We start from the raw sequence: 15,827 nt of genomic DNA, 5'->3' as shown, positions 1-15,827 counted from the left end.
GTTTTACACTAGTCATATTTTGGGCCCTTTATAGCTTGCTATTCGGTGTTAGCCAATGCTCCGTGTTAAATACGGTACTTTAACCTATAATGGTTTACTTTTACAAATTGTGACTTGGATGGAGATTTGTCTCCTTGGCACTCATACCATATCTATTAACAGTTTTTACTTTTATTAAATACAATACAGAATCATATTTTTCTAGTATGCATTTGTTTCATACATAAGCTTACATAATATCTAAATTTGATAAACATAGCATATTAACATTTCTATATATAAAAAAGTTAATGTTTGCCTACTGATATGATGAATAACCTTTGAAAATTTTTATAAATAATTTTGCCTTGCTGCAAGCGGAACATTTCGCTTGTGTCGGTATTAACCATTTTTTACTTCGTATTTGATTTGACTTTCAAACTGTTGATACAATAGCCTGGGATCACGGCTCACATCTCGACAGTAGAGCCAGGCGAAATACAACGACATGATTTTGTCAATTGGATGTTAGAAGGATGCATCGTCGGATAGCGTCATTTCTTGACACATGGCGGGAAATATTTATATTGTCACGAATTCATTGAAAATTATTTTTCATTTCATATGAAATGCAAATTTCGAAAAATTTAGCACGTATAATTCAAACGTTATTGATTAACATCGTGAATCAACTGTAAGTTAACGATGCGATCGATATATTCCTTGTTTATACAACATGCTCATGCGCAGTAATTCATTCCTGTTTAGCGCTGATAGTTGGTCACGTGGATTGTATTACGCCTGGTCCTATCGACGAAGTATTAGATTGGGTCAGGATGCCAGGCTATTGATACAAATGCCACCAATAAGACTTATTAGGTCAACAAACGCGCCTGTCGAGGCACATTGAAAGCCTGTTATATTTAAAAAGGGAGAATCAAAAGGTCTGTATTTCTTGTTTATTGTTAGAGTAGGAATTAGGCTGTTCCTTTCTATTTATACTTGTTTTATATTTTGTCATATCGTGGTCTTTTCAAGCTAACTATATATAATCCATTTTGATCTTTGTAGAAGAATTTTAGAGAGACCTAAAATTATTGATAAGCAAGTGAGAATTATCCAGTAGGAAATTGTTTTTTTCTCATATCATTTAAAATGATTGACCTGATCATTTTTATCTGTATTTTTTGCTTGATTTTAAAATCTACAAAAAAAACGAAAAATAGTTAAGGAAAAGTGTAAGAATATGCATTACAAAACAAATCATTCAGAAAAGATGTTGCTCTTGTATCTTTTGGAATTACAAAATCCTTGTATTGAACACTTTAGCTTGATTACATAACAGTCGAAATAATCATACTACATGTAACTTTGTTTCGAATTGCAAGTATACAAATTGTGAATAATTGACCTCTAAAATTATGTACTTAGTATATGTTTTTTTCTTCTGACAGTAACCAAATGTATTGGAGGATTTGTAAATTGCAAAGAGGGTGTTCAATGCGTGTATCACAGGTTTCTGTGTGATGGAGACTATGATTGCCGTGATCGGTCTGATGAGGATGATTGCAAAGGTAAAGGATGAAACAGTATACTACGTACATTGTTTGTAAATTTAGTACAAAATGAAAAACGTGTATTACCTGAATCATACATTTCAAGACACAATATAACATAATAGTAAAATGTGCATGACAAAAATGTGTACTATGCATTGCATATTACAATCCAAAACATATTGCCAAATTAAGTAACTTTGATCATGTTGATTGGTTGTTTTTAATAAATTTACTGTTTTCTAATTATTTTTCATATAGAAGTCACGATTGTACAATGATTTAATGACATTTGTGTTAATTGAAATAGATACATACTAGTAGGTTGACCTTTAATAAAGTATTGTGAAACAAATAAATCTTGAAATTGGCCCTTTTGAAATATTTTTCAAATAAGTACCATAATAATATAACTGCAATTAGCTTGTTCTATTTTGTCAATCATTAACGTAACTTTTTAGCTTAATTTCAATGGTACTCTATAGTTTTTTTTTATTCATATACTAATGTCTTAATGTCATAATATGAACATACTTCTCCCTTACAATCATAATACAGTATTTCATTTAAAAGTAATAAATGAAATTATTTCTCAAAGAGACATTCTGACCTTAGTTCTTTTAAAGTTTTTGTTTTGTTTTCAAGCTGATTAAACAAAATTGTAGTTTGTTATGGAAAATACATTTTCAAATTTAAATTTGAACGTTATTGTAATTGTAAACTGTTTAATATCACTATAAACATTATCGTAATACCTAAATCAACTCCTGACTTCAGAAAATTAAGTTAATGTGTGAATTTGGAAAAAGTAAGATAAACAAAAAATGAGAAAAAAAAATTACATAAGTTAAATCATAAATCTTTCATTCAGATCGATAAGGAAATAAGTTCAAGTTTGTTTTCTTAAAATTTAAAAATGTGTATAGATTGAAGAGAATTGTTTCAATAAGAATCTTTTTTGAACGAGAACTGTATCATGTGTATATTAACAATATTACAAATGTTCAATTTATGATTTGAGTTATATAATTAAAACATGTCACCTGATTCTATTTCAACTCAGACAGTTACGTTATAACAAGACATGTTAATGGAACTTTACAAAATAATCTCAAAATAGATTTCCAAATTTCTTTTTGCTTAAAGTTGTACTCAATCTAAGAATATTTTTGTATCACCTTGAATGTTTCATAATTGTTACTTCATAGTTTAAGAAGGACTACGTCTAATCGTATTTTTAACGATGTACCATTGTATTGTGATCTTTTCTTTTCAGAAACTAAAAGATCTTTTAGTGATTTCTTGGGTTATCGCAAAATGGAACGAAGATTACAAAATTGAAGATTGAGACAATTGGATGCTGCAAGCTTTAACCTCTGCAAATTATTGATATTATACCTATTAAATAGATAAAAAAAAACAATAGTATTCTTAGAATTCATTGAACTTTGTATGTTAAATATATTGAATAAGTAGCAGTATTTCTTAAAAAAGATAAAAATCAACGTATAATTCAATAAATATTTGTATCTGGTGAATAAACGTGTTACTTAATTTGTGTGTATGGCAGATATTTAATGTGATCCATATGTACTTAGTAAAAAGATTTCATTGATGTTCCATTTACATGAACAAAAAACTCCCTTTTATTTTCTTTAGCTAGAGGCAGTTGGAATATGTGTTTACTTAAAACAATTTCTTTATTTATCCACAGGAAAGATCCAAAATATTTATAGATAATTAAATTTCATAATGCTTTTTGGTGTTTTATACTATTGGTGTTGTTCTGTGCACTTTTTAGATCTTTATATATATAAATAGATATAAGAAGATGTGGTATGAGTGCCAATGAGACAACTCTCAATCCAAGTCAAAATTTATAAAAGTAAACCATTAAAAGTCACAGTACGGTCTTCAACACGGAGCCTTGGCTCACACCGAACAGTAAGCTATAAAGGGCCACATTCAAACGGGAAAACCAATGGTCTAATCTATATAAAAACGAGAAACGAGAAACACTTATGAACCACATCAACAAACGACAACTACTGAACATCAGATTCCTGACTTAGGACAGGTGCAAACAAATGCAGCGGGTTTAAACGTTTTAATGGTACCAAACCTTCACCCTTTTTCTGAAACAATAGTGTAACATCACAACATAGAAAGATATTTAAAAAATAATCAATAAACTCATTTCAGATACCAGGATTCAAATGACGCGTGTTGCCTACAAAAGCCTTGTCAGTTGTGCACAAATAACAAAATGTTGAATAGATTAAATAAAGTACGAAGGGGAAAAACATCAATGACCTACAATGCAATTTTATTTTCATTTTGCAAATTCTCGACACGAAGCATATACTACTTACAAAATCACTCAACAAGTACTAAGTACCGATCTAAGAGAAATCTCAGTTACTGAAAGCTAGTTCAGGGCCAATTAGAACTACATGTAATATACAAATAATGTTTTCTCAGACTTAAATACTCATCAGTACATACACATATTCTTAAGAGTAAATACGTAAAAAAACATTCGTGTTTATTACTGTTTAGCGACGCAAAGTCAAGTATGTTATAAGGAATGTTATGCTACTGTCATACAAGTGAAAGGTTTAGTTAACTATAGAACCGGATTCAATTCACCATTTACTATATAAGAAAATGCATGTCAATCCGCCGTCAATCGAAATTCTCCATCTAAATTTAGCACTTTTTATAATTGTGTCAAAGGTGGCAATGATACTGCAGCTAGATTATTAAATAAAAATGCAGGTGGATATCCACAAATATTTCCGTGCAATGCAAACAATGACAAACCTGATGTAGAATATCTTCTGATAATACTATAAAGTCAACAGTGAACGGGAGAGCCTTTTGGCTTTCCTTTTCCTGTGACATTACATGAAAAACCCAAAGCCTCATTTATCTGGTTACACGAACAAAGCCAAAGCGTGGTATACAATATGTAGAAAAAGGACGGGAGTTTTTTTAAACGAACACAGCAACATCTATACCGCTTCCGAAAACCTAAGAAATTCTAAAGTATAATTTATCAACATTTAGGTAATCACAACCACAATATTAAATTTATTAGATTTCAACCGCTCGAAACGATCCAGAAACACCAAGGGCAATCGCATAAACAATTTGAAGATTCCCGTAAAATTATCGAACTGTCTTGGATTAAACGACTTCAAACAGCTTATCCCCTGGGTCTAAGTGACAATATACTTGGACAAGGGAACATATCTACAACTTCTTCTATTGATATCATGAATATTATAGATAAAAGACAACGAAATAATAGGTCTCATGGCAAACGTATCAATCGAAATCAACGAATAAACATCGTATAAATTATACACTTGGTAATCTCCTATCTATACTTAAAAACAATGGTAGGCATCAATTACTATGTAAACTGGGTCAAATACCAATTAGTAAATTACATGATATTTTCAAGGAGTGTGACACCATCTCTTTCTTCAGCCCGATGTATGAATATTCGCGTATAATTACAGCCTTTTGCCACCATAGGCTGTTCCCGCGAATCGACAAACCTGAAGATCATAAACGTCATTTTCTAAAAATTAAATATATTAGCAGAGGTATTGATTTTATCAACTTATCCAGTATATTTAATGACTCTACCGTTCAAAACTTCATAACTCCCTATTTTTGATAACACAGAATCACCTATTATTTCATACACATACCAAAAACTCAGCAGAAGTTTAATTTTTAATTATACGACGGTAACATTAGACGTCAATGTAGAAAAAAATACTCCTTTAACTTGAAACTGTGAATCGTCGAAGTTTAAATATGTTCCCTATGGTGATGTTATTACGGGGGACCTCAATATCGCCCAGGACAGAGAGGTTAAAAACTTTTTGAAAAAAGGACCAAAATATCGTCCTCCATCTAAAATAGATTGGAAACAGTGTCGTCAGGTCACCAAAGATGCTCTTTCCTCGTTTTGTAAAAAGTGGTGTAAACGGAAAAAATCTGATGAAAAATCTCTTGATTCGTATTTAAATAAATGTATGAATGTGGTAGATAATAGAATATTTTGAAAAAAAATTTAGAAATAAATAATAGAGTACATAATACGCCCATTTACAGAAAAAGAAATAAACTTCAAGAATTTTCAAAGCGGTTTGTATTTGTACCGGCCGACAAAGCAGCCAACAATGTGGTGGTGGTATGCCGTAAATATTACACGGACGTTCTGAAGAATGAAATTTTAAATTCATCTACATTCAAGTCCATGCGCCCCACAGAGACTCATATAGTTAACAAACATATCATAACCACATCACAGCTTAAGGCTTCTTCTAAACATTTGAAGGTCCCTACTATGTATTGGTTACCTAAACTACACAAAAAACCAGTAAAATATCGTTTCATCTCTGCCTCTAGTAAGTGTTCTACAACTAATCTTTCAGTGCTTTTAACAAGTTCCTTAGCTACTATCAAAGAGCTTATCATAAACTATTGTAATAAAATATATGAAAATAGTGGAATTAACTGTTTTTGGAGTGTAAAAAATTCTTTGGATGTTTTAGATAAATTACGTGCTTTTGATGGTCCTTTTGATTCTGTTGACAGTTTTGACTTTTGTACTCTTTACACTACACTTCCACACAATCTTATCAAACAAAAATTTGACTTTTTAATTAAATGGTCGTTTGGTAAATCTGAAAGCAAATATATTTGCTGCAACTCATTTAAAACGTTCTTCTCTAATGAGAAAGGTAAATATGCAAGATATACTTACTTGAGGTGTGATGAGATGATGGAAGCTGTTAATTTTCTCCTTGATAATATTTATGTACGTTTCGGCAACAAAGTTTATCGACAGGTTGTAGGTATTCCTATGTGCACTAATTGCGCCCCTTTAATAGCAGACTTGTTTCTGTACTGTTTTGAATCACAGTTTATGACCAAACTCATTAAAGACCAGTGTACATTGCATTTAACTGATAAATTCAACAACACTTACCGTTATCTTGATGATATTTTTTCGTTAAATAATCAAGAATTTTCTCAATATACTGCCGAAATTTACCCAAAGGAACTTACTTTAAATAAATCAAATTTAAACGGTAACAACTGTTCTTTCCTAGATTAAGATATTTCGGTTTAACACGGGAAACTCCACACTAAAATTTACGACAAAAGTGACGATTTTTCGTTCCCTATGGTTAATTTTCCCTTTTTGGATGGTGATGTTCTGTTGGCACCATCTTACGGTGTTTATATTTCACAGCTCGTTCGCTATGCCCGTGTCTGTTGTGACGTTTTTGATTTTAACGAATGTAATCTATGTATTACTGGTAAATTATTAAGCCAGGGATTTCGTTACCACAAATTACTTTAAACCTTTACTAAATTCTTCCACAGATATAAAGATTTGGTTTTGAAGTTTAGTTGTACCTGTAGAAAACTTATTTCAAACGGGATTGCACATCCTCATTTTTACGGCAATTTTGTTTACCGTGCCCGGAAATTTAGAAACGATCCTGGTAAACTTGTCGATCCTTTAAATAAACTTATTCTTAAAGGTTTCCAAATTCAACACTGTAATTACATCATTAAATATTGTTTTTATTGGTACTAATATTGATTTTGTTATCAGCAATTTAAAAGCAAACTAAATATTATTGCTATATACATATACACGTTCATCGATCTACAATATGTCGATACCTGTATCTTGGCATTGCACAAGGTCATGTTTTTCGCTGACTGTTTATGACGTCTTTACACTAAATCCATTGGATGTTGGATGTGTACGGATTGATAATTTAATCTTAGATGCATGATTCATTTTATTAGTTGTTAGTGACTTTGAACTAACTGTCAGTAACTGCGAGTACTCTCAGATCTGTACTTAGTGTCTTTTTGTTTTTTGGATGTACAACTACCCGGTCAAGTCCACTTGTATTTGTAGTGTTTGTATTTTATCCATCTCATGAGTTAAGCCTCATTCAACTGATTTTTATAGTTCGTTCTTATATTGTACTGTTACACCACTGTCCCAGGTTAGGGGGATGGTTGGGATCCCGCTAACATGTTTAACCCCGCCACATTCTATATGTGCCTGACAGTGTCCCAAGTCAGGAGCCTGTAATTAAGTGGTTGTTGCTGTTGATCATATGCGTAATGTGTTTATTGTTTTGTACAGTTGTTGTAGTGTTTTGTTGCACCACTGACCCAGGATTAGGGAGAGGGTTGGGATCCCGCTAACATGTTTAACCCCGCCACATTATATATGTATGTGCCTGTCCCAAGTCAGGAGCCTGTAATTCAGTGATTGTCGTTGGTTTATGTGTTACATATTTGTTTTTCGTTCATAATTTTGTACATTAATTAGGCCGTTAGTTTTCTCGTTTGAATTGTTTTACATTGTCATTTCGGGGCCTTTTATAGCTGACTGTGCGGTATGGGCTTTGCTCATTGTTGAAGGCCGTACGTTGACCTGTAAGTGTTGATTTCTGTGTCATTTGGTCTCTTGTGGAGAGTTGTCTCATTGGCAATCATACCACATCTTCTTTTTTATATGTACCAAGTCAGGAATATGCATTCGTTTTTGTGTTTGAGCTTTTGATATTGTCATTTGATAAGGGATTTCCCGTTCGGTGCCTTTGTATTTTACATTTTTTAGCATTTGATAACAAAATCAATGTAAATATTAGAATATACAATATTCAAAGATCATACCACAGTGTTACAGCGTATACCCTTAACAAGTTGAGTTAATAGTTTATTTAGGCTTATATTTTCAAAAGCAACCGCACATTTAAATCAGTTGTATCTAACTGTACAAGCATCATATATAACAAAATAACACTGGCAAACTGATAACAAGACGGGTGTTTACTCTAATCAAAATTGAATAGGAAGAAACCTTTTTTTGTCTGTGGGAAACAAAAACATGTTTGTCATATCAAGTGTTTTTTTAAACTTTAGACAAAAATAAGCGTCAAAATATTGTCTTAGTACTGAGTTCAACAGCAACGATTAGCACTGATTTAAATATTACTGTAAATTCAGAAATTATTGCGTGCAATTATTATTGCGATTTTGTCATTTAAGATTAAAATGCGATTTTAATTTTTGCGATTTTGAGAAAAATCGTGTTTAATTCATATACAAAATTTTATAATTCGAGTTTAAATTATTGCGTTTATAACCCTGTCGCATTTTTCGCAATAATAAAAACATCGCAGTAATTTCTGAATTTACAGTATTTGAAAATATTATATGTAAAACCTTCAACTTTGTATTCTGTCTATAGTTATTGTATTAAATATCATCCATGCAAAGATGCCTGTATGAAAATATATATTGTACGGTTAACTAACCCTTTCTACTTTTTCACATGTTTCAATACAATAAGAATAAGAAGCTGCTGAACCAACGCCTTTGTGGTGAAGTGAAGGTGAAGTCACTAAAGACGCCGATCTAATCGGCGAAACTAGTCGACACAATAAAACTTGCAGTCCACTAAAGTGTTGTTGTCAATCCAGCGGTATTTTTTTTTTCAATACAAATAACGACTGGAAATTACAATATATTCAAATTATCATATGGTATTTAGAAGACTGTTATAATGGTTGCTCAATTAAATGCAAATATAATACCATGCAAGTGTTTTAATGTGTCAGTGTAACAAATAAAATGTCAACTTCGAAAAACATCGAATTTACTCCAAAGATGTTATAATTCACCGAAAAGGGCAGCCAACGCAAACTTTAAGGCTTACTGGTGACTATTTATTCATGATTAGCTACTATAAGAGTCATTTCAAAATGTTTAGCCACAACGTATAAAGAATTGATCAAGTGTTTAAAATTAAGCTCATAAAAAAGTTGATTGTGATATAGCCTTTACAAGTTTAAATCAATTTAGAAAATTGTAGTGGTATAATTAAAGTAAAATACCAATATCTGAAAGTAATTGGCCTCATGAATATTCTCAAATTTAGTAATGAATCTAAAATTAAATATCATAATTTCCTCTAAAGTCTTATAAATCCATGGGATTATAGTTTCTCGTCATCATTGTCTGAACATACCTCTCTTGGTAAGTATGTATATTTTTTTCGATATTATCCACAATCGGATTCGAATTTTCAGGAACTAGCTTTAAATCCAAAATTACTTATTTTATGAATTTACTTGTAATTTAATGACAAACAAGAGGACATTCCGTACCAGAAATATTGATATACCTACTGACGTATATGATTGAACAAATTGAACAGTAAGAAAGATTTTAGATAATTGAAATGTCGATTTTCTTTTGTATAAAATATAAATATACAAATAACATGAATAGATAGATAAATGATTTAAGAAACGTCAAACATGTCTTTTATAACGCAAGCTTGAAATATCATGTGAACCTAGAACCTTGAACGAAGGGAAACTATCTACAATCAATTTTTTTTTTTTTTTTCGATTTTGTAAAAGTATTATCCTTGTTTTAGTTCTTAAGACATGATATATTTCTAAACAAACGAATTATTCCGTCATGTCATGCAAGCCGAATGCATGATCAGCACGGCGGTAAAGTGTATTTTAAATTAAGTCTGTTAAAACTGCATCAACTGTCGTTGTATCTCTTCTAGATATTCCCCGTTTATTACATAGTTATAATGTTATGGTATGATATAAACGAACTCATTTCATAATTTTTGGTCTATAAATAAAAAAGCTTCTCTTCAGATCTTTTTGTTAATTTATTGGAGTAAGTAAAAATAGTGTAACAGCCTTCCAATCAAAACAAAAACAATATAAATGTGCTTTTAATGTGTTTTTTACTTTTTACCATGTGACTTATCCTACTTAAATATTATAGGACACCGATGAAAATGATGATCACTCTATAGTTTTGATATTTATTGATTTTATATCATTTTGTAAGTCAACTTACCTATAGGGTGATCGAGTGAGAAAAAGTCGCTTATTAGAGTTTAATTGTCATTCGGACTTTATGGCTATAAATTACAATATCGATAGTTAAAAGACTAAACTTTACATTTTGACTTGTCGTCAAAAAATCGTATGGTGCAATTTTTGAAAAATGGGCTTTAAAGTACGTTAGCCTACTTTCAAGAAAAAATGACATTGACATGATTTAGGTTTACATTATGTGTAATGTTCTGTTATTTTTATCTGGAAAAATATTGCAACTTTATATCATGATATATTTTGATAATTACTAACTTTTATTGACATTTCTGTAAGATAACAGAAATAAAGATATTGTCTCATGTACACATCTACCTGACATTTTTTTTTTCAAATTCGATAGTTATATTTGAAACAATTCAAAATAGAATTAAATTTAACTGTCTGTCAGAACAGTCATTCGTTTTTTTTTTCTCTTCTTAAAGAATTGATGAAAAAAGTTTTTATTGTTGTATTTTCTCCATTTCATATGAAATATGTATCAAATTTGAAGAACACAAATGTCAGGTAGATGTGTATATGAGACAATATTCTTATTTCTGTTATCTTACAGTAATTAAAAATTCTACATTGACATACATGTATGTTAAGTATTAATGAAATTATGCCCCCAATAAGCAATACTGATTACCGATGTAAGAAATGGTGGGGAATATTCCTTAACTCTTTATAACCTTTGATTTAGAAAGCTGTAACATGGGAAAATAAAAATTCAACAAAGAATAAAATTTAACAGTTACTGTTTAGTTGGTGAAACAATTCAATTTTGAAAATCATTTGTGAATGTTGAAATTGACCACACTGTTAGTAATATTCGGACATTAATTCATTGTGTGAGTGTTCAACCATGGCTGGACATTGTTCATGGACAGCTTAAGTTTGAAGAACCAGCTGGATGAGGTGAGATTTCCTTGTTTTGGTTATCAGATACACAAACATCTTTCGGCGCAACCGTAATATCCATAGGCATGACAGGAATTTCTTCCAATGTGGTTTCGTATGAACATAAAGCTTCTATTTCAGTAGCACTGAGCCCAAGTAATGGATGTGCATCTGGTGTATTCTCAGTTACATTGTGATCACCTTCAGACTGAAGTTCATGATTAATATTGTCACCTTGAAGTATGTTATTTAAACCGTCAGACATCTCACGTTTCTTATTATCGCTTAGTCTCTTAGAATAACTACGGAATGAGGCTTCACTTCCATGTCCACCGGCTCTCATTGTATGCCTAGCTTCTATGCCTGCTTCATCCACTGCAGTAATGGATGTTACACGGATAGAGTGGTTCGTGTACCTTCTAGAAAGTTTAGCCTTCTTGGAAATTTCAGGCATCATTACTGCTAAATTGTTTTTTTCTCAAAAGGAACTTTACAATACCATGTTGTGTCACTTATATCATAGGAATCCTTTGTCCGCTGCTATAAATCATTGAGAGCCGGGTGCAGTTTTTCCAGATACAATTTAAATGATAAAACTTTACTAAGAGGATCGCCTACTCTTGCGAACATCCTTGCTTTACCGACTGTATCATCAGGGGTATCTTCATCACGATGATTTTTATCATATTCATCTATTTGTTGATACAAATACATGTGCTGGTTTATGTTGTTTTATGTATCCGTTTTTATTCTGTAGTTAGTCACCACTTCGGTGTTATCATGTATACCTATTATATAGTCATTTTTATAAATTTACTGTTTACAAAAGTTTGAATTATTCTAAAAAGTAAGGATTTTCTTGTCCCAGACATATAACCTTAGCCGTATTTGGCACAACTTTTTGGAACTTTTGCTCTTCAACTTTGTACTTGTTTTGGCTTTCGTACTTTTTTTATATGAGCGTCACTGGTTAGTCTTGTGTGGACGAAACGCGCGTCTTGCGTATTAGATTTTAAACCTGGTACCTTTTGTTAGCTATTATTCGTATGTTTCTCTGTCCCATATGTTCTCCCATTTATTTGTATTGTAGTCCTGTCATGTATTGTTGTCATTTTAATGTTATATTTAACATTGCCATAAAAGCGGGAGCTTTGGCTAGCCACAAAACCAGGTTCAACCCACCATTTTTTTTCTTAAAATGTCCTATACCAAGTCAGGAAAATGGCCATTGTTATATTATGGTTCGTTTCTGTGTGTGTTACATTTTAATGTTGTGTTTCTGTTGTGTCGTAGTTCTCCTCTTATATTTGATGTGTTTCCCTCAGTTTTAGTTTGTAACCCGGATTTGTTTTTTTCTCAATCGATTTATGAATTTCGAACAGCGGTATACTGCTGTTGCTGTTATACTCTCTTCCACTGGAATCTGTTTTAATAGCAAATGTTTTTTTTTGTCATAGATCTCAAGTTTTCCTGGCCTCTCCTGCATCAATAGAACATTATGTCAAACCATACCCTTTTCTGTAAACCATAAGTTGTGGTTGTATTGATTGCAATACTGTTAGTGTTATACAGCTTCTGTAGATCCTCTTTAGAAATAGGGGGTTTGTGGTCAGTAGATGCATACCTTTTTTTCTTTAAGATAACGACGACTGCCTTTAACACATCCTTTGAACCGGTGAATTTAACATCCTTTGTAATGTCTATGGAACAATGTTCTTTCAAATAATTTGACAATCCGTACCTATAATTTGTGATGGAAGACTTTTTCAAGTGATTCTCGTCAGCTTTCGGAACGAATCTAAAAACAGTCTCAGTTTTTCAATCAATTTCGGTTTAGAAAATGTCAAATTCATTGTCTTGAAACCATGGAAATTCTTTACACTGTGTGGTATCAATCTTTTTGTTGACTTTGTGTCTTTTGTCTCCAGTAAATCAGATATATCATCCTCTAAAACTTCGGCAAACATCTCGCCTATTGTTTTTGTTAAAAATCTGTGTCATTTAGAATTTTACAGCTATTTGCTTATCTTCGTTACTTTCAAGCGCACATGTGACAGTTATAAAATCTGGTTACTAATTGAAGAAACCAATTGAGGCTTTGCACGAGAGGGTAACATTCAAAACAATTGTCACCCGCTCAGCTATGGGATAGAGTAAATTAACACCCTCGTATAAGCCAATCAAAATATGGCATTTTTACGTGAAGTATAATAATCTAAATAACGTTCATTATATGCTTTCTGTTCTTATATACCTTGGTGTTCGACTGTACGCATATTTTGCATTTAACAAAGTAATTTTCAATTCAATTTTATCATTATTTTTTTACGTTAAATGTAAAAGAATCGACATTAATATTATACTTTATACCTCAACTGAACAACAATATCAAATGCATTTATCCCAGTAACATTATCTTGTCTTGGGATGCTTTGTTGGAGTTTCACAGTGGTATTGTCAACAATTCAAGCCAGATACAAGACCGAACGCCTAAATTTGACGGAGTTATTTGAATTCATATACATCTCTTATATGTACATATATGCAATGAACATTGCTGCATAGCCTGCATTCAAATATTGATATATCTTTCCTAAATCTGTAGACAATGTGCTGTCAAACGTTAGAGCAGAAGGAGGGGTTAACTTCATTTGAGATTGTCATCACAAATGTTAAAATATTTTTTGTAACCAACCGTACCAATTACTTTAGGCGGGAGCCAGTTGGTACATTCGACATGCTTGATAAACTTCCAAAAAAAATTCGATCTGCATTAACAAGATCTCTGTACTTTGAAAGGCATATATCAACAGAATTCTTGCCAGATCTTATGTTTCATGTAGGAGAAAACTTCCATGTAAAAAGCCATGTGCTTGTTTACAACAAATCTTACATGTACTGAGCTGTGCACATGTCAGGTGTCAGAATTATGCAGAAATACAAAATTAAATTCTATGACAGATAAAACAGAAGAAAATATTTGCTGAATTATGTTGTTTAAACCTCTTCGACGGTATTGATTTAATTTTAATTCTTTGCGATTGATTTTCTGTTTGGATTTTTCTGATTATCAGACATGAGCTAAAAATTGTCAAATACATGCTCAAGATAGTAGAGTTAAAGTAAAAACAAAATTTATCATTTATATCAGAGTTTGAATGTCATTAGTTAAGGTCACTTAATGTATTAGCAATGAATGTGCGTTTATCTTGGATAATAGAAATGTTTTTTTTTTAAATCCAATATTCAAAAATGTCGATGTTTTGAAATTATTTGTTTTTACGTTTTCGAGATAATTCATTGTTTATTGAATTCAAAAGATGTCTGTTTCTGAAATTTTGAATAAATGGCTACATATACGTCGGTTATTTTACGCAAAATTGTCACTACAATTCTTTTTGACGACATCAATATTTCAACAGTACTATTTTAGACGAACCCAATGATATATGACATAGTCATATAGTATATTTGACGATAACATTTTCAAATTTCCATTCTGGTCACCGTACGATTAAATTTACAAATGACTTTGGAAATGAAATTTTTATATTACTAGATCGTTTATATTATTCTAAATCCTGAAAAACATGTTTTTTTTTTAAATATTGTCATTGATGGATACAATATTTCTACAGTTTATAAAGGACTACAAGTATTGGCTTTTTCATGATTTTAGCATAGTGAGTCTCATAACATGACAAAGATGCTCTGAACAGTTTTATTAAAAAACGGAATAAAATAAATTTACATTTAGTTGTTATTATTTGCAAATGCACATTTTGAAAGCAAACAATTCAGGATAATAAAGAAACATAATGAGCAAATTTGTAATTTGAAAGTAACAATAATAAAGACCTATAACATAACATATGAAGGTATACATAGAAAACAGCATGATAAATTCGTTGTCTTATCGTTTGTCTATGAAGTACTTTTTTACTAGTTAATACCTTTTCTATTATTTCTAGATAGAAAATGACAATGGACAACCCTATCATATATAAAACAATCAAATGACACGAAATCTTATTTTGTTTGCTGGTCAGTAAAAGTTATTTTTATATTTGAATTCACAAAGTCACGTGGTGCAAAATAAGTTAACATTTAAAGATTATGTATTTTGTTTTTGTTTGATTGGAAGTCTGTTACCCTTTTTCTACGTACTCCATCAGGTAATCAACACTTCAAAAAATAAAATTAACATAGAGACCTGAAGAGATTTTTTTTAATTAAAGACCAAAAATTATGAAATTAATAGTCGGAGTTTGTATAAATTATATATTAAAATACATCAAGGAAAAAAAATAATGAGCATTTTTGTTCTGCAAATATATAGAAGTCAAACGGACAATAGTACGTCACATCCAATTGCTTACGAAAAAGGGTAAAAAAAATTCCTTGATTTTGAAATTTGTTTGAA

General features: G+C 31.2%; 2 protein-coding genes across 3 annotated transcripts in view; both read left to right on the top strand.

The window, feature by feature from the left end:
* LOC127723769 (LDL receptor repeat-containing protein egg-1-like) overlaps positions 1-3,089 on the top strand; it is a 31,479-nt gene extending 28,390 nt beyond the window's left edge. The window contains exons 5-6 of the mRNA XM_052230518.1: positions 1,434-1,553; positions 2,812-3,089. Of these exons, the coding sequence (XP_052086478.1) occupies positions 1,434-1,553; positions 2,812-2,876 (185 nt within the window). The 3' untranslated portion in view covers positions 2,877-3,089. The remainder of the gene's footprint in view (positions 1-1,433; positions 1,554-2,811) is intronic.
* Positions 1-15,827, top strand: part of LOC127723767 (uncharacterized) — a 285,079-nt gene that overhangs the window by 208,372 nt on the left and 60,880 nt on the right. The gene's annotated exons all lie outside the window — the stretch shown is intronic.

This window comes from Mytilus californianus, unplaced genomic scaffold (genome assembly GCF_021869535.1).
Source record: "Mytilus californianus isolate M0D057914Y unplaced genomic scaffold, xbMytCali1.0.p SCAF_13, whole genome shotgun sequence".
Taxonomy (NCBI): Eukaryota; Metazoa; Mollusca; class Bivalvia; order Mytilida; family Mytilidae; genus Mytilus; species Mytilus californianus.
Note: the sequence above shows the minus strand (reverse complement) of the source record. Positions and strands in the feature narration are given on the sequence as shown.